Below are 24078 nucleotides of genomic sequence, written 5' to 3'. Positions count from 1 at the left end.
TTGGTTGGACGGTCCATGTCGGCACCTGTTGAAGTGTACGGCGAAAATGAGGGTCTACACAACTATAACTGGCATCATCATGTAAAGACCAAGCGTTCGTTTTTTAGACGTCCCTTTTTTGGAAAGCGTCTTTTAAGATGGAAGAGTCAGTCTATTTCCAGACTTCATGCCAAAGGAAGCTCTAGAGAGCATCTGCATCATCCAGTCCCTAGTCAACACGCGCCTGAATTCATCTATAGAAGTGGTGTTGGCGTTCACCGTGGGGCCGATGACTTGGGAAGATCATATGAAATGAATGAGACTACGGCATCTGTTGGTGAGCGAGGGAGAAGAGTGACATTTGAGCGATCTTCCTCTGAACCTACTGGTCCTACTTCATGGAGAAGCCATTATGGGCATCCGTCTATGAAGAGGATGCACTCGGTGGATTCGGCACAAAGTGGATTTTTCAATAATGGTTTCATTTCTGCCATTTCTAGTGGCTTCTCAAGGATTATTAATTCAAATAGAGATATCCCAGCATCAATCGAAGAGGAAGAAGGTAAGACAATGACTTGGAGAGGGCTGAATGTACAGATCCTTAAAAAAGGTTGGCATTGAGTTATTCATGCGTTGGAAGGACAAAGTTGCAGTTGATATGTTTTTTTTTTTTTTCCCCATTGAATTACCGTATTTATCGGGGTAAAGCGCGCACCCTCAACCTAGAAGGGAAATTTGAGGAAAAAAGAAAATACTTAGTTTGAATGCCCCTCGTCGGTGTCTTGCCCGGCGTCCATCGGTGGCCTTGTCGTCCGTCTGCGGCCTCGGTGGTGTCCTCCCTGCTTCTCCCGCGCTGTTTCTGAGCCGATCCCCGCTTCCCGCACTGTGTTTGAACGCCGCCGACATATACCGAATGCAGTACACTCGGGCACGCTCGTCTCTTCTCGCATAGGAGGCGGCACAGGGCGTGACTGCGAGGGAAGCCTAGCCTGGCCGAGTGTACCGCGCTCGGTATATGTCGGCGGCAAGGTTCAAACACCGCGCGGGAAGCGGGTATCTGCGTATATCGCGCACCCACGAGTTTCCCCTTATTTTAAGGGGAAAAAAGTGTGCGGTATACGCCGATAAATACGGTACTGTGTGCGATATGGTGAGAGCCAGAAGAAGATTGGTTACAATGCATTCGGTTTTTGTGGATATTCTGAATTTATTCTCAGAGGTTTGGTTTACATTTGGAAGCATCCATTGAATATGTGAGTAACAATCTAAATCTAGTTTGTTGAGTTAAAGTGGAACTCCAAAGCAAGTTCTTCTCAATTATGCCTTATACACACAATCGTATAAATAACAGTGTATATATGGGCATATCTGTTCTGCAGTGGTTACTGAGCTGCTTTCAAACTGACCCACAGATGCAGAGCAGTGCACCTGCAGGTTACCTGCACTGAGCCATAGGCTTCTGTTATTATGTGTGAGTTTAGTGAAAGTGCAACAAACCTGCAGAATATAATAGAAGTCTATTGCAAAGTGCAGGAAAGCCAAAAGTACTTTGTGTTGCACCCGCAGTGCATCAGTGTGAATGCAGCCATGGGCCCCTTTCACACGGTTAGTCCGACCCAATTGGAGTCTCCATTCAGGAGTGGCAGATGTAAACAGACTTGTGTCCTACCTCTAATCCGCAAAAAAAAATAAAAAAAAATTAGTGGGCTTTGTCCGTGTCCGCTCTGCCATCCGCCCGCTCCGTTCATTGTGGCCCACGACTGGTTACCAAGTCGCTTAAGTGGCCCTCGTGCTTCAAAAGGTTGGGCACCCCTGATATAGGTATTCAGAAAGCAGGTCAACCAGAAGATGAATCCTGTGATATAAATTCTGCGGGCCACAGTGTCCTCTTAATATAGAATTTTGTGTCTGAACTGGAGGGCGTCTTTAAGTAAAACTTCGTAATCCCTGGCTTTTCCAGTATACGTTTATTTGATCAGACAGTTCCAATTTGTCTTGCTTTAATTTAGGCAAGATCAAAATATTGCATCCACTGTGCTAAGTGTTGCCAACTTACTGCCTTTTTATAATTAGAATGTAGTTGAGTCATGATCATTTAGGTAAATACAAGCACATAATTCAAAGCACATCCCTGGCTTTCTTCCACGGGCTTGCACTAGATCAACAAATGGTATGATTTTGGAAGATACAGTGCACCTTTCCTCCAATCTTTTGTAGGCAAACATTTTTTTTTAATATCCTTTTATTTAATTTGCCACCGTTTTTGGCAATAAGTGCAAGGAATGTTGATTCCATTTATGGAGATCAAAGCTTATACAGTGTGGTTGTTTTAAGGAGATTACTTTTTTATCTGTACATTCGGAAATTCTATTTGGGATGCTCCATATAAAAAAAATCTCACTAAAGTAATTGTATACCTTGAGTACCCTGAGTTTTTAGCATTTTCTACTTCTTGAGAACTAGAATGGTTAATAAGAAGTTATAAACCAAATAATAGCGTCTTTAGGGCTTAGGTCAACAGGCCTTTGAACTGCTTCTCTGACCATACATGTCTATGAGGATGCAAAAACATTTTTAAGCAGATCACACGTCAGCTGCAGGTCAAATGAGTGAGTGAAAAACGTATATAGCGCAACACATGCAAACTGAATCGCCTCTGGGCGCTGTATCCATTCCGTGGGTGAAACCCTTTGACCTCAGAAGAGATGGGTTTTAATCTTTCTCCTGAAGGCCAAGTGGTCCACCTCCAAACGGATGGTGGTTGGTAGAGCGTTCCACAGTCGTGGTCCCTGAACTGCAAACCTTCGATCTCCTTTGGACTTGTATCTGGTTTTGGGTATCTGGACAAGGTTTTGATTGGTGGATCGCAGAATACGATTGGGGTTATGAGCTTTTATTTTTTCGCATAGATATTGGGGGGCGTTTCCTTGAATACACTTATGCATTAGGGCCCTTTCACACGGCGGACAAACGGTCCGTTTATTACAAGTCCGTTTACGGACTTGTAATGCTTCCCTATGGGATTGCAGACGTTAGCGGATTGAGCATCCGCTAACGTCCGCAAAGATCCGCTTTTTCAGAGGGAAGAAAACCCTATTTTTCTTTTGTCTGGTGGAACGGATCGGATGAATACAGACACACGGTTGGTATTCATCCGATTCCCCATGGGGGAGAGCGGAGGAAAGACAGGGCGGTCTCTGCACAGTGTGCGGGGACCGCCCTGTCCGCCAACAGCTCAGCGGGGATTTACGGATGATCCCCTCTGAGCAGACGGACACACACGGGGCGGATCAATACGGATCCGCTCCATGTGAAAGAGCCCTAAGGCTGGGTTCACACTACTACACTACTTTCATCCTACTTTGCTCTGTGTTCAATGTTTCCTTTTGAGAGCGTCTTGTAGCGTCCTACACAAGTCGGTCCGACTTTGAAAATGTTCCCTGTACTACTTTTGGTCCTACATTGATCCTACTTCAGGCCCATTGAATATCATTGAAGTCGGACCAAAGTAGTATCCTGTTCATGAAAGTAGGATGGATGTAGGACCAATGTAGGATAAATGTAGGACCAATGTAGCAGAGCAAAGTAGGATGAAAGTAGTGTAGTAGTGTGAACCCAGCCTAAGGCAGAGTGCCTTGAAGGAGATTCTGTCTTTTACCGGCAACCAATGAAGGGATCTCACCTGCATTGAATTTGGAATTATTGTAGAAGCTTTGCAAGCTACCTTTGCAGTCCAAAAGACAAGGGACAGCAGTGTGAGATCTTCATTAGCAATGTAGTATACATTTATTGGTTAAAGTAGAACTATGGGCAAAACCTTTTTTTTTTCATTTTGGATTGAGCAAGGGAGCATTATAACCCCTATTAGATATTTTTTTCCCCCCACCATCTGTGTCCCATTGCTGAGATTTCCTTTCACTTCCTGTCCCATAGCCGAACGGGAAGTGATAAGAAATCCCTGCAAATTAAAGGAATTCCTTGGACACCCCAGGTCACCAGAACTAGTATCCCCATTGGAATATTTTCCCTCTATTTCTTTTCTGGGGACAACCCAAAATGTGTTGTCCACCGTGGGTGGGGATAAGTACCAAACCAATGCAACCAGAGTAATATAATTTGGTCAGTGTTTAATGGCGTATAAAAAAAATGTAAACATTAAAAGCACAATGAAGTCTTGTGATAGTAAAGGTGAAAGAGTAGAATATTAAAAGAGCATACGGTGTAACTGGAAGTCTCGCGGACACCGAGGAGTTAAACGCTGTCCATGGATCCAGGCTGTAAGCATGGGGGGGGGTGGGTTGCCAATGCCCGTGCTGTGAAGGAAAAACCCGGAGAAGGCAATCCACTGGTCAGGAACAGATTTGCAGAGAACCGCGGAATAGTGTATAAACACTCGAAGCCCAATGAAAGGTCTGGGGGTGTAACCCTTTGTATGCTAGTGGTTGGGGGAAAGTCAGCTGACCAGTAGACCAAAGACCGGGACCAGGAGCCTGGAAAGCCGATCCTCTGATGTAACAGGTGTGTTAGAACGGCCAGGGCAGCCATTTTTTGGGCCCCTTACACAGCTTCACACATCCCAGCAGAAGTGCATCCGGAGGCTTCTAATTGGCTGCGCCTGTGAGGAGTGAGCTTGGCGTTGCCCCGGCAACCAGGAAGTGTGGCGGAGTGGCCCAAAGTGTCTGTCAATCATCCAGCCTTCAGGCAGCGGGTGAAAATAACTTGAGGGGGCACAAGCCGCTCAGGTCATCCAGGCCCCTTACAAGAGTGTGGACTGTACCCCCCTGAGAACGGCGGGCTGTGACAGCCGCAAGTGCCAGAGGGGGTGGAGACCCGGGGACCAGCATAGAACACAGGCCGTGACGACACAATTTGCGCACATGCGCTTCGTCCTAGTCCTGTCATAAAAAGCTGACAAATGTTCTAATCCCTCTCCACTCTATCCACAGAAAAGTTTTGCCTTTACTTTATACTTTAAAACAAATAGTACACAAACATGTAAAGTGGACTTGAGCCCGTTCTCTGCTGAAAACGGGTCACGGGTGTGCAAATCTCCACTCCTGTGATCCACAGGAGAATTACAGCCAAACGAGCTTTGACTGTACTTCTCCTTTTAATAGAACAGAGTCTTGTTATCTGCATTAGTAGATTAACATTTTTGGCGTTGTCGAGCATTTTTGCATAGAAAAATAAATTGCATCTTGTTTCATGAAGTGTCAGTAACCAACTAATGTCAAGAATGCCACAAATGTATATCTCATGCTGTCGCCAACTAAATATGATAGGTAGGTCTTCCTCGTCCCTCTGGATCTATTACAGGCCTGCTTGTTCCACGAACAGAGGTCGTGTCACTTGGAACTTATTTCAAAGCAAAAATCTCTAAGCCACACTGCAGAAGCTTGTACCATCAAATTTGTGGGATAGTTTAAATGCCAATTTTGTATTACAGAGCCATTTAGGACACACTAACCATAACCCATAACTGTCGAGAAACATTTATTTAGATATATATATATATATATATAGGTGTATGTGTGTGTGTGTGTATATGTATATATATATATATATATATATATATATATATATATATATATATGGGTGTGTGTGTGTGTATGTATATGTATATATATGTATGTATGTATGTATATGTATATATATCTGTCTATCTATAATAACAATGTTATTTTTTTCTTATGTGTGAGAAACTTGTCTTTGTTCACAGTGACCTCCTGAAGTCTGATCATCAGATTCTATGTAATTTATTTGGGAAACAACGTAACGGGAATATCTTGTTTGACGTATAAATAATACAATTGGATTATGGATTGGGGAAGCTGGTTAATTATTGTTCCCGTTGGTGGGTTACTTCTGCTTTCTTTGTTAAGCAAGGCATTCCTGGTATGATCTTTTTGTTCTGTTTTAAAGCTGAACTTGAGGCAAACCTCGAATTACAGCGTGCATAAGTTTGACTGGAGAGTGAAGTCGCATCAGAACAATGATGTGGTCAACAGCTTTCCGCTAGACATGACAGCACTGTGCATTGCATTGACTTTGACACATACTGCTGCCCCTCACCTTCCTGTTCTGCCACCTCTTTTTTTTTCCACACCCCCCTTACCTTTTCTGTGTGGACCCCCCTTTGCACCGCCACCCTCCTTGCCTTTTTTGTTGCCCCCTGCTATTTTGCTCTACCCCCTTGCTTTCCTATTCTGCCCCTTCATTTCCCAGCCCAAATTCTGCTTTGGGGGAACATTGGTAAACAAATAAGTACAAAATCCTTGTTCCTATATCTGTATTATAAAATGCTTGTTTTTTTACTAATGTAAAACTGGATGAAGGGCCCTTTCACATAGAAGATCCAATCATGTCAGCTTGCCAGGTTTTCAGGTGGACCTGATTGGTCCATGCATCCCTATGGACCAGCAGGTGTAAATGGCAGTCCATTAACACCCGCCTACCTCCCAGGTCTAATCGGACGTGCTAAAAAAATTGCACCCTCTTTCATCGTGGCGGACTGGATCGGAGGCAGCCGGGCGTTAATGAACAGTCCGTTTGCTCCCAGCCGCCCTTGGAGCATAGGAGGGTCTGTCAGATTCTGCATTGCATAGACTGAGCAGACATAGATCTGTCATTCGCTGCTCTGCTCTGATCAGCAGGCAGGTCTCCTAGTGATTGGAATGGAAGGCGCCTGTGTGAAAGGGCCGTTCAAGTTGAATTTCTACAGTATATGTCACTGAAAATCACCAAATTTGCTCTGCTGTCAGCAATGAAAGACAAAGTCAGAGTTTGACGGGGAAACAAAGGGGTTGATTTACTAAAAGCATAAAGACTGTGCACCCCGTAAGAGCAGTTCTCCAGAGCTTAGTAAATGAGCTGAAGCTTTGCTGGCTTCCATCATCCAATCATGTGCAAGCAAAAAAAGCTGCTGTTTTTTTTCTTGCATGTGATTGGGTATTCTTTGTAAAGTGAAGCCTTACCTCATTTACTAAGCTCAGGAGCAACTGCAAAGTCTATTTGCCTTTAGTAAATCAACCCCAATGTATTGCACTTAGTCGCCCAGACAGTGTTCACAAAATGGTACAAATGAGGTCTAGAAATTGGATGTTTTTTTCTTTTTCTAAATACGGGAATCGCTAAATTATGCCTTATTATGCACCAGGCACAACCACATCCTATTCTACCTGCAATCATTGATTTGTTTTCATGCTGAGCATATGTGATCTGAAGCATACCTTTTTATTGCATGGTACGTTGGTGCCACATCATCATCATGACCTCACCGTATGGGAATGCCACTGGGAACTGCTCTGGTATCCTATGGTGAGTCTGACATGACTCATTGATGAAGTCATTTTGTTAATGACGTTTACGTAGCATTTTTCAGAATGGTTTTCTTTTCCTATGTGCATGTAATCTGAGTTGTAGTTTGGAGATGCTGTAGTACTGACCCATTCTTGTCAAACCTATCTTTTAATAATGAAGGATTTGAGGATCGAAATACAGCAACTGAAACGGCTTTTGTTTTTAAGGACATGCTTCAGAAACCATAATCGGAAATTCCAAGAAAATCACGGTTTTTTTTCTGACGGAATTTTGGCTCAAACTTATGTTGCATACACACGGTTACACAAATGTTGTCGGAAATTCTGACCGTCAAGAACGCGGTGAAGTACAACACTACTAACAGCCAAAAAAAAAATGACGTTCAATGATTCCGAGCATGCGTAGGATGGAATTGCATACAGACAATCGGAATTTCCGACCAGAACTTTTCCCGTCTGAAAATTTGAGAACCAGCTCTTAAATTTTTGCTGTCGGAAATTCCGACAGAAAAAGTCCAATGGGGCCTACACACGGTCAGAATTTACGACCAAAAGCTCACATGGAACTTTTCTTGTCGGAAATTCTGATCGTGTGTACGCAGCATAATTCTCTGTGAGTGGCTGACCTAGAACAAGTATGTAGAGTAGCCTTTCCCAACCTTTTTAACATGGAGGAGCCCTTGAAATGACTACCAGTCTCAGGAAACCCCTGCTAAAACTGCCATTCCTACAACGGATGATACATTAGTGTGCTGGTCAGTGGGAAGAATGCTTCTAATGCCCTGTACCAACGATTTGGAAATTCTGCCAGCAAAAGTTCAATGAGCTTATGAATGAAAATTCCGACCATGTGTAGGCTCAATCTGACTTTTGCTGGCGGGATTTCTGCCAGCAAAAGATTGAGAGCTGGTTCTCAAATTTTCCAACTGAATTTTTTTTTTATTGGAAAATCCGATCTTCTGTAGCAAAATTGTGATGCATGCTCGGAAACAATTTGACGCATGCTCGGAAGCATTGAACTTAATTTTCTCGGCTCGTTGTTGTGTTGTACGTCACCGCGTTCTTGACAAACGAAAGTTCAGAGAACTTTTGGGTGACCGTGTGTATGCAAGCCAAGCTTGAGCTGAATTCCGTTGGAAAAACCATCCAAAGTTTTTCCGACGTAAAATCTGATCGTGTGTACGCGGCATTACACTTGTGGTCATTGGGAAGAATTACCCCCGACCGATAAAAAGATGAATGGTGTCAGTGGGAACTTATCTGAGAAGCATACATTTCTCAAGTAGCAATCTCTGAAGGAACCCCGGTTGAGAAACCCCGATGTAGAGTAATGACACACGACCACACAACCGTTTTTCATGACGAGAAAAATAGAATTTTTTTAATTGGTCATGAAAAACGGTCGTGTGTTTACCGCCCACAATAGAACATCGTTCTTTTTCACGTCGTGAAAAACGGTCGTGTGTATGCTTTAATGAGGTGGGAAAAAAACACGCATGCTCAGAAGCAAGTTATGAGACAGGGAAATTGGCAAAAGCAGCCCAAAGGGTGGCGCCAATGCAAATTAAACTTCCCCTTTTATAGTGCTGTTGTACGTCACCGCGCTTTGCTCGAGCATTTTTTTTTTCACGAACTTGTGTATGCAGGGCAAGCTTGAGAGGTATCGCGTTGAGAAAAACGTTGTTTTTTTCATGACATGAATAACGGTCGTGTGTACGCAGCATTTCGGTTCATCTAGTTTACCTTACTGGACACATACTTTGTCTTCTGGTCATTGTCTTGCTAGTTCTTGTAGCCAGGACTATGGCAACCTTGACATTCATATCTAGTTGATAATGGTAGTTCCCAAGTTCTATTATGGCTGTACCTTTTCGGCTTTATTTCCTCCTATTCTGGACCATTTTCCCCAGCCAAGCACTTTTTTTTTATGTTATTAAAATGAAGATTCATCCCACATAATGTTTCTTTTGGTTCATTATGTTATTACAGTGAATTCTGCACCAGTCACTTGTTGGCTACTAAGGCCATGGCAGCCCTGGGCAACTTGATATCCTCTCTGACCTCCGGCAACCTCTTGAGGGGATCATAATACATTGACAGTGAAGTGTCCGATTGCCCAGGCTGCACCCACATGGTTCTTATTTTACCTTCACAACACAAGAACCAAATATTCATACTGCCAGTGCAGCAAATAAATAATTTTGTGTGATATGTATTTTTATCACAAACACATAATACATAAAACTCCAGTTTTGCTATAACTGGTACGATTGCTATACAAGGCTCTTGGTAAAATCATTTCCATTTTTGGTAACTTGCACGTGGGCACATACTATTTATTCTTGCGTAAAAATCTGTATGCTATATTTTGTACTGTTAGGCCCCTTTTACAATGAGGCATTTTTCAGGCGGTATAGCGCTAAAAATAGCGCCTAAATACCGTCAAGTATATTGAACCAAAAAAAATGGCGCAGTTTTGAATTAAGTCCTTGCCCTTTCCAAATACACAGCAGCTGAAAAAAAAAATCATGGATTTGAACGTGTCCCATAGGAAAACATGTAAATGAACTGTAGTGTGTTTCTGCAAAAAGCACCAAAAAACAGAGGTGTGACCCAGGCCTGAGATGTTTAGTAACATAATGGGGTTAAAAAACAGAAATAAGTGCAAAAAGAGCAAATAATCGCTACTGTAAGGGGTTCATTTTTTTTACTGTGGGACAGAGAAAGTAATATTTGCTTTTTTTGTACTATAAAGGGCTCATTTTAGTTTTTTTAACCCTATTATGTTACTGGCCGATTAATTGATTATGAAAATTGTAATCGATTAGTTGTCGATTAATCGATTCGTTGTTTCAGCCCTACATGTGTTTGTACTCGCTGAACCCTCCGGATCCAGAGAGCTTCCATCCTTAGTGTGGGCATCTGAAGGCTGCTCCGTGTTTCTTCCGGGAAATGGTGCAGCTGGCTACCCAGCATGCACCTCCCGATCTCTTGCACCTGCACACCACGGCACACTCTGTGTACTGCAAGTTACCCATTGACGCCTGTGATTGATGATACATATCCTAGGAGTCCATGAGCACCTGGGAAATTACATCCTCGCCGTGGTGAGGTACAGAGGAAGTAAAGCTTTAAGTGGGCCAAAAAGGGTAAAATGATTTAACGAAAAATATTTTAGGCAATGAGATCAGCAACGTCGGGGGCCAAATTGGAAATAGAGGGTGGAACCCCACTTTAAGTTCTTATTGCATACTTTAAGCAGATAATAATCTGCAGTAAAGTTTTTAAGGCCGGTGCATACAATCAGAAAATCATATAAAAAATATTGCTTTCGAAGCAATCGTATGGTGTTCTGATTATTGGTACAGAGTTTTCGAGAGCCAAATAGGATAGGTCGTGCAAAATTTTCCGATGGGACAAGCGGGAAACTTTTTTTTTTCTCATACGATTTCTACGTTTTTGTCTGAAAACACAATAAATTACTTCACTTTTGAATTTTTGTTCTGTCGTACAAGAATTTTCTGAATTTTAGTAACCATTCTGTTTTTAATATAGAAAAAAATTATGCAAAAAAAAAAAGATAATTCGTCAGATAATCTTTTATGTGTACCAGGCTTTGCTGACCCTAACCAAGTGTATGGCGGCCGGCGGGTAAGGTCCAGAGGAGAGTGAATTGTATTCCTGAATGGCATACCTGCTCGGTGTCGGTGAGGACGGAGTGGTCTTCCTGTGTGTACAGGTGCATGCTATGAAAGACGTGTTTTCTCTGTGGTGTCACATAACTCGTCTGTGTCAGAGTGGGGTTGGCTTGCTGCTTCGGTGACTCAGAAATCTGTCTTGTGGTCGCTCTGGAGTTTTCGCTGCTCTGAAAGAGGCGTCTGTTCCTTCACGGCTGACAGCTGGCATTCCTCTGGTGAAGGCATTGGGCTCTGTGCCGCCATCCTGACAGGCTGACCTTCAGGGTTCACATGTCAATAGGCAGTGTTGCAGCATCTCTGCCCATTCACCCAAGCTGCCCCTTTGACGGGGGACGCTGCGGTTCTCACACATGTGGGGTGGCAGCATGGCTCAGTGCCACACGGTAGTATTTTATTCTCCTGCTTAGTGTGGTGATAATTCATTCAGTCCTGTTTACATGGTGTAGCTGCTGAAATCTTCTCCTGACTTTAGAGCAGAGCTGTCTCTGGGCTGTAGAATTCCTTGTCCCTTAGATGTCCTTGCTTTATTAAGCCAGCCATAGATGGATGGAAATTTGGTTGGTTTAGCAGGAACTGGGTGAATTGCAATCCATCTATGGCATAGGTGTCAAACACAAGACCCGCTGGCCGAATCTGGCCCTCCAGGCCATTTCATGTGGCCCTCACACCTCTCCTATAGCTGCAGGAGAGCTCCAGCCCTCCTCTGGTCCTCCTCTAGACCCTTACTTTCTGCTTTCAAACAATGCATCCAGCTTCTTCCCAGCAGCAGCATAAGGAATGGGGGCGCACTGTGATGTAAGGGAGTCTAGGGGGACTCGACTTCTGATGGTGGGGTGGCTCTTGACATCTAATGATAGGGGACAGAATGCGCTGGACATCTAATCTTACAGATACAACCGGCCCTTTTGAGGGCAATCATAATGCTGATGCGGCCCATGATGAAATTGAGTTTGACACCCCTGATCTATGGGCAGGCTGGTTGTAGTGAAGTCAATCTATTGGTTGGCTTTTGTACATCCAGCCTGTCGGTTGGCTATAGGGGCTAGCAGTGATCATTGTATTCTGCTGGTCGGGAAGGCTCACTGTGCTGCGACAGGGATTCCCCCATTAACACTGACTGTGTTGAGGTAGGAATCGTGGTTAAAGTGGTTGTAATCTCTTACAGACCACTTTAACCTACAGGTAAGCCTAGATTAAGGCTTACCTGGTGGTCCAAGAAATATCTCCATAACCTACACAGTTAAGGAGATTTTTCCCAAAAAGGGGCATCGATGTCTACGGCGCAGGCACACTGAGCGTGCTGTTAGTGAAGGCAATCGTGCTGTGCATGCGCGGGAGTGACGTCATCGCTGCTCCGGCCAGTTACAGCGTCGGAGCAGCGATACCCGGAACTCACTCCGGAGAGATGGCGGCGGTGGAGAAGGTGATCGGGGACCGATTCGGGGGCTTCGATCTCAGGTAAGTAATTCATAATGAGCTAGTATGCTATGCATACTAGCTCATTATGCCTTTGTCTTGCAGGTGTTTTTTTCCGGTTGTGTTTTTTTTTTTTTAACAGGGTTTACTTCCTTTTTAAAGGAAAGAAAATTGCATAATGTATGGGCGGCTTTTGGCTTTAAGTGTTACTAAACCCACAACCGTAAAATCAGTCTGTATATGCAACAGTAAAGCATGCTTGTTATACTCACTGTGGAACCTAGGGGGTTAATCCTGTACATTGTGTATAAACGCCGTTTGATTCTGTCCTCTCTGATACTCCTATTCTTTTACTGTCCCCAATCCACCTGTTGATAGAACAGAGCTTTGGGGGCACTCTGCACATGCTCAGTTTGGTGTGTATTTCTAGAGTTTATTTTTTTGTTTGTTTGTTATTGTTTTTTTGGGAGGGTGCATGTGATCAGCACAGGGCCAATCAGCACTGCTCAGACAAAGGGACAGGAGGCATGCAGTCTCATAAGACAGTCAGAGTAGAATAAATCTCCTACAAGCTTTAACTAGACACTGATAGAAATCACAAGACTGCTATATACTGCTGATGGGAAAAGGTATTTAGCAGTTTGTATTTCCATGTTCTGTGTACTGTGGGAGACGAGATAAGAGTGCAGTTTAGTAACACTTTCTATTGCTACACATATCTAGGATATGCCATCAGTTTATTTATTTTCATGGGAATCCGTCAGAAATAAAACTTTACGATAAATGTATAGTCATGTAGCAGTGACATAATGAGGTCAGTAATATTTCCAATAAATGAGTCCCATTATATAATATCCAGCAGTGATGATGTCAGGACACCAGGGAGATGGATCACCCGTGCTTTAGAACTCTTTTACAGCGTGGCGAAATGTTCCCACAGTGATTTGTGTTTCCTTCTCATAATGCCACCGCCAGAATGTCATTGTGTTCAGTTATCTCATTGTTCTATATTGTGGCTAATCCATCCGGGGAGAGTGACACCAATAATTTGTTTTGTAATGATGAGGAAGCAGTTGGATGAACAAGAGTATGAGGCGGGGACATCTCTCCTCTAAAGTTCCCAAGAGATAGAAGAAGCCATTATGTCTGTCAACCGGACAGTACTAGGAGAAATTGAAATGTTCAGTTTAGTTGACACTGCATTGGATTTTATAGCGGAATGTAACATTTACTTGTATTATGTTGGGTCTGCTGTGTGCTAGCAGAGAGCAGTGACCCGAGCATCGGCTTTCTGTAAAGGTGTGTAACAGTCAAAGCTTGTTCTGCACTTCTGTGACCAGGGTGGATTTGATTTAAATCGGGTCAATTTAAACCACAATTTAAATCGGGTCAATTTAAACCACAATTTAAATCCATGATTTAAATCGCTAGTAAAAAGGCTTGAGTTAAATCGCCTCCATTTAAATCATAATTTTTAAAGAGCAACTGTCATCTCTGTCCTGCAGCGGCTCCCCCTCTGACCCGCTGTTTACTCACCGACAGTCACATTCACTTTAATGGGACGGCTGGTGATGCGGCAGCGACACAACAAGGTGAGGCACGTGGCGGCAGCAGGTGAGTGGATGCCCGCACCCGGCTCAGCCTCTCCAGTGAGCAAGGAGGGCGCAGAGGAGAGAGCCTCTGACAGTCACCAGCTCTCACAGATTCATCCATGATCTATAGAAATTTTTATTTCTTGCTCAAATGAAGACACTTATCAAGTCCTACATGATGGATCTGAAATGACAGGTGCTCTTTAAATGGAAGGCCTTATTCTTGCTGTTAGAATCTTTAATATTTGAAAACAAAATGAAAGGTTTCCTATTTAAAATAATAAGCTGTCAGGATAGTAAATATTCCCAAACTGGGTCTCTTTTACGACCTGCTGCCATTTTTCTCCTTAAGGGAGGAATAAAGCACTTCAAGCTATGTGCAGAAAAATCGCAAGCTGCTTAGAAGGTTTCACTTTCATTTTTACTGCTTGCCCTTCCTTCTTAACACTCAGAGCTTGATACAGATGCCTTTCTCTTCCAACAATCATACAGTTTGTAGTGTACATAGATTTGCAAAACAATGGGATAAAGGAATATTCCTGAACTTTGTTTTATCTCATGGTTACTGTGAAATTGTGTGAATGCATCAATGCAGTGCATGTTATCTTGGCTTGCAGAGCTTGAATTCGATGAATTAGTTTACCAAAATATAAACACGGGGCCTGGTCCGAAGCTCCGTGACCGTGGGACTCGCGGACCCGATCGCCGCTGGAGTCCCACTATCGGTCCCCGGAGCTGAAGAACGGGGAGAGCTGTGTTGTGTGTAAACACAGCTTCCCCGTTCTTCACTGTGGCGCTGTCATCGATCGTGTGTTCCCTTTTTATAGGGAAACAGAATCGATGACGTCACACCTACAGCCACACCCCCCTACAGTTAGAAACCCAAATGAGGTCACACATAACCCCCTAGTTGTTAACTCCCAAACTGCAACTGTCATTTTCACAATAAAGAATGCAATTTAAATGCATTTTTTGCTGTGAAAATGACAATGGTCCCAAAAATGTGTCAACATTGTCTGAAGTGTCCGCCATAATGTCGCAGTCACGAAAAAAATCGCGGATCGCCGCCATTAGTAGTAAAAAAAAAAAAATGATAAAAATGCAATAAAACTATCCCCTATTTTGTAAACGCTATAAATTTTGCGCAAACCAATCGATAAACGCTTATTGCGATTTTTTTTTTTACCAAAAATAGGTAGAATACGTATCGGCCTGAACTGAACTTGGGGGATATTTATTATAGAAAAAAGTAAAAAATATTGCATTTTTTTTTCAAAATTGTCGCTCTATTTTTTGTTTATAGCGCAAAAAAAAAAAATTGCAGAGGTGATCAAATACCACCAAAAGAAAGCTCTATTTGTGGGGAAAAAAAAGACGCCAATTTTGTTTGGGATCCACGTCGCATGACCGCGCAATTGTCAGTTAAAGCAACGTAGTGCCGAGTCGCAAAAAGGCGCCTGATCTTATACCTGCATTTTGGTCCGGGTCTTAAGTGGTTAAAAAAAAAAAAATTGATTTTTATCCACCCTGCCTGTGACCCATTTTCAGCAGACAGTGGGCTAAATCCCGCTGTCGGCTGATGTCACAGAGCCATTCCAGGCTTGGTCATGATTGTTACAATTGAGTTGGGATCCATCCACATACCTGGACCAGCACCCGGCTCAGCCCCTCCAGTGAGCAAGGAGGGCGCAGAGAAGAGAGCCTCTGATTGACAGTCACCAGCTCTCACAGATTCATCCATGATCTATAGAGATTTTTTTTTTCTTGCTCAAATGAAGACACTTATCAAGTCCTACAGATAGGCAGGGTGGTCTGTTTTCATTGATGGTAACCTTGATGTGAAATGTGTTCCATGGCAACAAAAGACGTGAAACTAAGGGGATTAGTGAAGCAGGCAATGGGATTGCCACTGTGATATCTCTATAGTCAGTCTTTTTTATTTTTCTTTTTTTCTTACTAAAGATGTGCAGATATGATAATATGACCTTCATCCTGTGTGTATATTCAGATGTACATGGTACTTTTAAAGGAACTGTTTTAAAGTGAAGTGTTCCTAGGAAATTATTGTGAAATGTTGGCGTCTATGCATTTGCTCTAACTGCCTATGAAGCGCATTGTGGCCCAGCTTAGAGAAGTGCTGGCTTTGTATCACAGCTAAACTAACATTGCCAGTACTATTAGTTTGCAGTAAGCTCCGCTGACTTGTATGGCTCCCCTGGGTAAAGTCCCTTCACTATGCTGTAGCTGCTTCATATGTCTACATGTGCGCCAATGTACACCGAATGCTATATGCTGAGGTACAGGACATGACTGACACCATTATCCTGTTTCCTATCTCGCTGCTTGTGACCCCTGGGCTTGTATTGTTCATGTCTGCTCTCAAGGCCGCATGCAGCGTGTGACCCCAACACGCTCTTCTTTAACAAGGAGGATACGTTTGGTTGTGCAGGCTGAACACATTCTCTGAATGATAATCATCTCGATGTTTCTATCAGCTGGACATTTCCTCTCTTTTACCACAGCGCACCAAATCGTAAAGTCATATGCTGATTCAAACCAGTCCTTTACCGATTAAAGACACACCACATTTATATCCAATCTAATATATAAAATAATTTTCTAATACATGTATATGTGTGTGATATATATATATATGTGTGTGTGTGTGTGTGTATGTGTGTATGTATAATATATATATACACACAGTATCTCACAAAAGTGAGTACACCCAGGGCTGCTGTTAAAAATCACAGGGCCCCACCATACAGCTTACCTGGCAGAGGCCCCCACCCCCCAATATATATAAAATACACTAAAATCATTATTAGCGGACACAAACATCAGAGAATCTGTGTGAATTAGCCCTTTTATATTTGTTTTTTACATAATATATATATATATATATATATATATATATATATATATATATATATATATATATATATTTTAACAGTGACAAGGGGGGATAAAAAGCAGGCATAACAGGGAGGGGGATCGGTGTCGGGGAAGCAATTACAGGAATAATGCCCTGTGTCTGTGTCTCTCCCTGCAGCAGCTGAAAGCCAGCAGGAGGGGAACAAACTGACTTTCAGCTGCACAGGGCATCCTTCTGAAACTGCCCCTCTGCCAAACCACACTAACTTCCCCTGCTGTTTGGGGCCCCCCTGTGTACCCATGCCCCCACAGGAGCACTGGTGGTCCCCACCCCTATCAGCAGCCCTGAGTACACCCCTCACAGAAAAAAATGTCACTTTGCTACAATGTGAAGTAGTGAGTATACATGAAAAAAAAATTCAAAAATGTGAGGAGTGTACTCACTTTTGTGAGAATATTGTGTGTGTGTGTGTGTGTGTGTGTGTATATTTATTTATATGGTATCAACACACCATCTTAAATGCATGACTTATGCCAGCTGGTTCCTGCTGAATATTTACTGTACCCAAGCACAAGCTGTACTGTCTCAACTTTAGCCAACCCATAAATTAATCGATCCATTTATAACCAACTGAATACTTTTTATAAAAGCAAAATGTCCTATAAATAGTGGCTCCCTAATCAATTTAGTGTATGAAGATCGCCTCCTGGGTAACCACAATGGCTTCTTAAACTCTGTGGCCCAGATTCTCAATGGCGTTACGACGGCGCAACACCATTTGCGCCGTCGTAAGTCCTAATCTGGCCCCGGGTATCTATGCGACTGATTCTTAGAATCAGTTACGCATAGATACCCATTAGATCTGACAAGCGTAAGGCTCTTACGCTGTCAGATCTTAGATGCAATTTTTTTCCCGCCGCTAGGTGTCGCATCGTCGTTTTCCCCGTCGTCTATGCAAATTAGGTAATTACGCGAGATTCCCGAACATACGCGCGGTCGACGCTGAGAATTTACGACGTTTCCGTAGCTTAAGCGACGCGTAAAGTTGTCCCTGCTATTATGAGGGGCAACCAATGTTAAGTATGGCCGTCATTCCCGCGTCGAAATTTAAAAAAAATAAGTCGTTTGCGTAAGACGTCCGTGAATGGCGCTGGACGCCATTTACGTTAACGTCTAAGCAAATGACGTTGGGGCGACGTCATTTAGCGCAATGCACGTCAGGTAATTTACCCGACGGAGCATGCCCAGTACGCTCGGCGCGGGAGCGCGCCTAATTTAAATGGTGCCCGCCCCATTTGAATTGGGCGGGCTTGCGCCGAGCGCTTTTACGATACACTGCCGCAAGTTTACAGGTAAGTGTTCTGAGAATCAGGCACTAACGCTGTAAACGTGCGGCGGTGTAATGTAAATCACATACGTTGCGCTGCCCAGGAGCAACGTAATTGTATGAGAATCTGGGCCAGTATATAATACAATTACGAGTATCCTTAGTTTACAATTTGGTTCCATTTCTTATAATTTTATCGGCTGAAATAAGCAGTAGGGTCCTTTCATTCTTATTGATTTACGATGGCCCTGAAGTAAGATTGTGGTCTCGGATGTTGTAACTGAGTGTCAAATAAGATTTACGTTCAGGATTATGTGACAATAAATCACAAAATGTATTTTTTTCATTTTTTACTATAATGGGCATAAAGATGCATTTAGCTATGAATGCATTTGTGTAGTTTTTTGCAGTGGGGTCCCTTCAAGCTGTATACACACAGATGTCTGCCCTGCAGTTTCCTGTGGGGGGCGCTGTGGTGAGAAGTGTCAGCCTAGTAAGCATTAGGTGAGAATGTAGCATAAGATATGATTTGTGGCACATGGTAATGCATGGTAGGTTATGAAATAATTAGAATGCCCATGGCTTTACTGTGAATGGGGATTAATGGACCAAAATGCAGCAATAATGTTTTTTTATGTACATCATTTCCACTGTGAGTAAAGTCTTTTAATTAAAATAGATTTTTTTTTTTCTCCGAAGAACTGTGCTTCTATTCTCCAAAAAGGAAGGAATTTGCAGGCTGATGGGATATGGAACTTACATTTATCAGGGCTCACTGCAGATCAGCAGCTTTTTATGGCGGGATTACTGACCATGGCAGCTGTATAGGCCTTAATAAAGTTACACAGTAAAAAAAAGGTGCCTTTTATTTAGGTTCCGTAAGTTTGTCGCCAATATAACGATTCTTACAATTGAGCAACAGCAGCTACTGTAGTCTCTTGAATGAAATTTGGTTTCTATTGCTAGCCTCCCACCTGATTTGTTAAGCCATTCTTGTGACACACACCTCAGGAGGATCAACCTTATTGCTTGATTTAATAATGTGTCCCTGGTCAGTTCCCTGCTCTCTGGATAGAGGGGATGAAGAGGCTGGCGGCTCGGAGGTGTCCACTGAAGTGTCAGAAGGCACAGAGGTGTTGGAAGATGATGCTGGAGGGGCAGGGGTGTCCCGTGTAGAGGCCGAGGGGGGCGTCCCGTGTAGAGGCCGAGGGGGGCGTCCCGTGTAGAGGCCGAGGGGGGCGTCCCGTGTAGAGGCCGAGGGGGGCGTCCCGTGTAGAGGCCGAGGGGGGCGTCCCGTGTAGAGGCCGAGGGGGGCGTCCCGTGTAGAGGCCGAGGGGGGCGTCCCGTGTAGAGGCCGAGGGGGGCGTCCCGTGTAGAGGCCGGGGGGGGCGTCCCGTGTAGAGGCTGAGGGGGGCGTCCCGTGTAGAGGCCGAGGGGGGCGTCCCGTGTAGAGGCCGGGGGGGGGCGTCCCGTGTAGAGGCCGGGGGGGGGGCGTCCCGTGTAGAGGCCGGGGGGGGGCGTTCCGTGTAGAGGCCAGGGGGGCGTCCCGTGTAGAGGCCAGGGGGGCGTCCCGTGTAGAGGCCGAGGGGGGCGTCCCGTGTAGAGGCCGAGGGGGGCGTCCCGTGTAGAGGCCGAGGGGGGCGTCCCGTGAAGAGGCTGGCGGCACCTTATGTAAAGGCACCCGGTGCAGAGGTGTTGAGTCATCCAGTGCAGAGGTTGGAGGCGCAGAGACATTCAGTGATGAGACCTCAGTCCATATACCCATCTCACACATTCCTTTAAAGGGGCTGTAAAGGTTTGTTTTTTATTTTCTAAATAGGTTCCTAGTGCATTGTTGGTTCACTTACCTTTTCCTTCGATTTCCCTTCTAAATGTTTTTTTTTCTTTGTCTGAATTCCTCACTTCCTGTTTCTCCTCAGTAAGCTTTCCACCATCATCTGAGCTGTTCTGGCTGGGGGTTAGTTGGCATGCTCGCCCCCTCCCTTGGGACTACATCCCTGCGGAGAGATGCTGTGAATGTTCAGTGTCTCCCCGCATGGATGTAGGGCCATGGGAGGGGGCAAGCACGCCGACTAACCCCCAGCCAGAACGGCTCGGATGATGGTGGAAAGCTTACTGAGGAGAAACAGGAAGTGAGAAATTCAAACAAAGAAAAAAAACATTTAGAAGGGAAATCGAAGGAAACGGTAAGTGAACCAACAATGCACTAGCTTAAAACCTATTTAGAATATAAATAACAAACCTTTAACAAACCTTTAATTCTCAAACATACTGGGTGCTGCAGTGCACAACACAATGTAAATAAGCATAGAAAAACAATCAAATATAGAATACTAGAAACTATGCCCAGGCATTTTTATGTTGCCAAATAAAAACACTTTAAAATGTTTTTAAAAATAGAAAATATCGGTGTGGTCTAAACATGTAGTTACTTCAACTCTACATGTTTCGCCAATCGGCTTCCTTAGGAGATTTATGAGTACTTGATATTGCTCCACTGAAATCAGAAGATGAAAACGGTCACAAAGGTCAAACAATCTTTATACTTACAATATACAAATATTGACAATTGCATATTATAGGTATAAGAACTGTTTGGTCTTTGTGATATACACAAATGAAATATTATAACATATATATTTTTTTGTTTTTTTACTGTAAATTCAAATTATTTTTATTTTTATCTTAAAAAACTATTTGATTTGGCACCTGGGCATTGTTTCTTCCAATGTAAATATTTTCCAGCAGACCACAGATCTTCAAAATAAGGATATTCTTAAAGAAAGATCTGCTTTTAACCGGCACAGGGCATGTGATAATTTTTTAACTTCACTTGTAGAAATGACAGCTGGAATCTTTTTTTTTTTTTTTTTTACGTTAGAAAAAAGCAAACAAAAAAAACCTTGGCCTCACCATTGAAGGCTAAAATGCATGCATGCTGGTGTATGTGGTGTAGAGGCCCGGGCAGTATGATGTACCGTTTAAAACCCATAATACAGTTTACTTTTCTTTTTACTTTATTGAAGTGTCATAAAATAATGCTTCATTCAGCTCTGTGCACTGCAGCATGTTGCGGTGAGGTTCGTTGTGTTCCGCACTGCAACCTTTCCTATCACGGTGTTATGGTGTGAACATGGCACACAATTATTTTCCATGCACTCTTGCATTTAGCCTGCAGATCAGTGCAGCTCACCGGTCATGGTGTGAACAAGCAATTACCAACCTGTTTCACTATAGATACATTTTTAATCTTGTAACATCCTGAGCAATGTTTGAATCGTAAATATCACTATGGCTACCATATTTAAATAAATATCGGCATTCTTGTCATGTGGCTTGCTGCCTAGAAAAACACTCAGGCGGTGTATCAAAAATTGTCACACTTCACTTGGCAGGATTCCCAGATTGTTGCCATGACAATCCCACATCCTGCGTGACATGTACCTGTGCGCTCCGTGCAGTTATCACTTTGCTGCTTAGGCTGATTTGTGTCAGGCTGCACTTATGGATGTACAGGAGCTTTCGGTCTGACGGGTTTGCTGTGGTTATGGGATTCCTTCTCCTGCCGGCTATCTGTGTAATAAAAAATATATAATACACATATATATATATATATATATACACACACACACACACACACACACACAATAAATAAATAAATAAATAAATAAATATATATATATATATATATATATATATATATATATATATATATATATATATATATATATATTAGTGCTGTCAAGCGATTAAAATTTTTTATCGCGATTAATCGCATTAATGTCATAGTTAACTCACGATTAATCGCGCGATTAAGGAGGTTCACCCTTTAAAACATTTTTTTTTTTGTTTTCTTATTTATTTTATTTTTTTTATAATATTAAATTGTGTTTTTTTATTTTTTTACATTTTGATCACTTTTATTGCTGTCACAAGGAATGTAAACATCCCTTGTGACAGCAATAAGTGGTGACAGGTACTCTTTATGGAGGGATCGGGGTCTAAAAGACCTCCGAGCCCTCCTTTGCACTTCAAAGTATTCAGATCGCCGAAAACGGCGATTCTGAATACTGTGCACTTTTTTAAATCCGGCGCCATTGGCAGCCGAGAAACCCGGAAGTGACGTCATGACGCCGCTTCCGTGGTTTCAATGCGGAGACTGAATCAAAGCCGTTTACGGCTTAGTGTCAGTCTCCGCCTAAACACAGAACGCGGCGGATGGAGGATCGGGTCTCCCGGTGGGACGGGAGGCCCGGTCAGAGCGGCGAAAGGCGGCGGGAGGGGGGGGGGGGATGTCCCCTCCGGCATAACAACCGAGCGGCTTTTAGCCGCATCGGTTATGTTTGGATAGCCGATCGCCCGCTCTAAACAACGGTACCGGGATGATGCCTGCGGCTGCAGGCATCATCCCGGTATAACCCCCGAACGCCGAGGACGCATATATGCGTCCCGTCGGCGTGAAAGGGTTAAGAGGTACGTGCTGACAAAAAAAAAAAAATGTTTTAAAGGGTGAACCTCGTTAATCGCGCGATAAAAAAAATGACGGCGTTAAAATGGGTTTGTGTTAACACCGTTAATAACGCGTTTAACTGACAGCACTAATATATATATATATAATTAGTTGAGGAAAGCAGCACCCGGTTGTATCCAGTGCAATGCAATCAATATAGAAAGTCCAAAGGCTTGCTGCACTTAAAATATTTATTAATCGGTAATTCAAGAAATTACATGATCAGATGTTTAAAGAAATCTTTAAACATCTGATCGTGTATTTTCCTGAATTATTGATTAATAAAAAATTTAAGTGCAGCAAGCCTTTGGACTTGTGTGAGATATATATATATATATATCTATCTATACACACATCGCATACATATATACACTCATTCTAGGTATAAGGTGACGGTGGTGCCCTGCTCTTTTAATACTGCTTTTTAGGCCGATCATGTGACACGTCTGTCTGACGCTCTCGGCACGGAAGTCCCCCTGGGGTTTTGTGACATGACTCATGAACCAATTGTGACCTCAGGTGTGAGCAGGTATCTTTTGTGTAGCCATAGAAATGGATTGTTTGTGAAGTGCAGTCACAATGCAGTGATGTCACTGTGGGTACTGTACACAATGGGACTTTTATTAAAGGCTGCAAATGAAATCGGAGCCTTTTAATGCCCTGCCTCATCTCATTGTGTCATCTGTTTTGCTTTCTCTATGTATAGTGCTCTGGTTATTTAAAAAATTATAGCAATGAACCAGGGAATTTGCATGACCAGAGTGAATCTAAGGCTGGTTACACACCCGCTGACCTTTTCAGAAGATTCACTGCAAATTCTTTTCAAAATAATCGGTAATGGGTAGCAACGTATATTTCTTAGCAGTTTATGCATCTTGTATGACTTTTTTTTTCTGGCGGGGGTGTCACAGTTTACTTTCAAACAACCGGCTGATATGTTCTACTCCATGTTTTCAACAATAGTATGCATTATAGCTGAATCCCAGGCACAAAATCATTTAAAGGAGAAGTCGAGCCAAAGATGCACTTCTGTGACTTGTTTTTAGCAAGCTGTTAGCTGGTTGTCACAGAGCTGCTCCATGCTCGGATAAGATCGCGACCGTATGGTCTGGATCCACCCACATGCCTGGATTGGCACCTGGCTCAGCCTCTCAGCGAGTCGCTGAGAGCCTGAACAGGCCACCTCCACATACAACTTTGTTATTAAGTATTTTTTCTTTTTATATGGTGGGTTTAGCGCAGAGTTTTTTCTTCTTTTTCTGCCACCTCCACAGCCCAGCGCTCCAGTGAGCAGGGGGGTCAGAGAGACGATGACTGATAGTCACCAGCTCTCTGCTCAGGGGGTCCTGCGATCCGAGTGAT

General features: G+C 43.3%; 1 protein-coding gene across 6 annotated transcripts in view; it reads left to right on the top strand.

Moving 5' to 3' along the window:
- The window catches only part of RASAL2 (RAS protein activator like 2), a 425879-nt gene that overhangs the window by 140067 nt on the left and 261734 nt on the right, over positions 1-24078 (top strand). For 3 of the 6 annotated variants that reach the window (XM_040360348.1, XM_040360347.1, XM_040360346.1), the window contains exon 1: positions 1-541. This exon is cut by the window's left edge. The exons of the other annotated variants lie outside the window; for them this stretch is intronic. In XM_040360348.1, coding sequence (XP_040216282.1) covers positions 1-541 — 541 coding nt within the window. The remainder of the gene's footprint in view (positions 542-24078) is intronic. 6 annotated transcript variants of the gene reach the window in all.

The sequence above is a fragment of the Rana temporaria genome, chromosome 7, assembly GCF_905171775.1.
Source record: "Rana temporaria chromosome 7, aRanTem1.1, whole genome shotgun sequence".
NCBI lineage: Eukaryota > Metazoa > Chordata > Amphibia > Anura > Ranidae > Rana > Rana temporaria.
The sequence above is the reverse complement of the archived record's forward strand: the minus strand, read 5'-3'. Positions and strand labels throughout refer to the sequence as shown.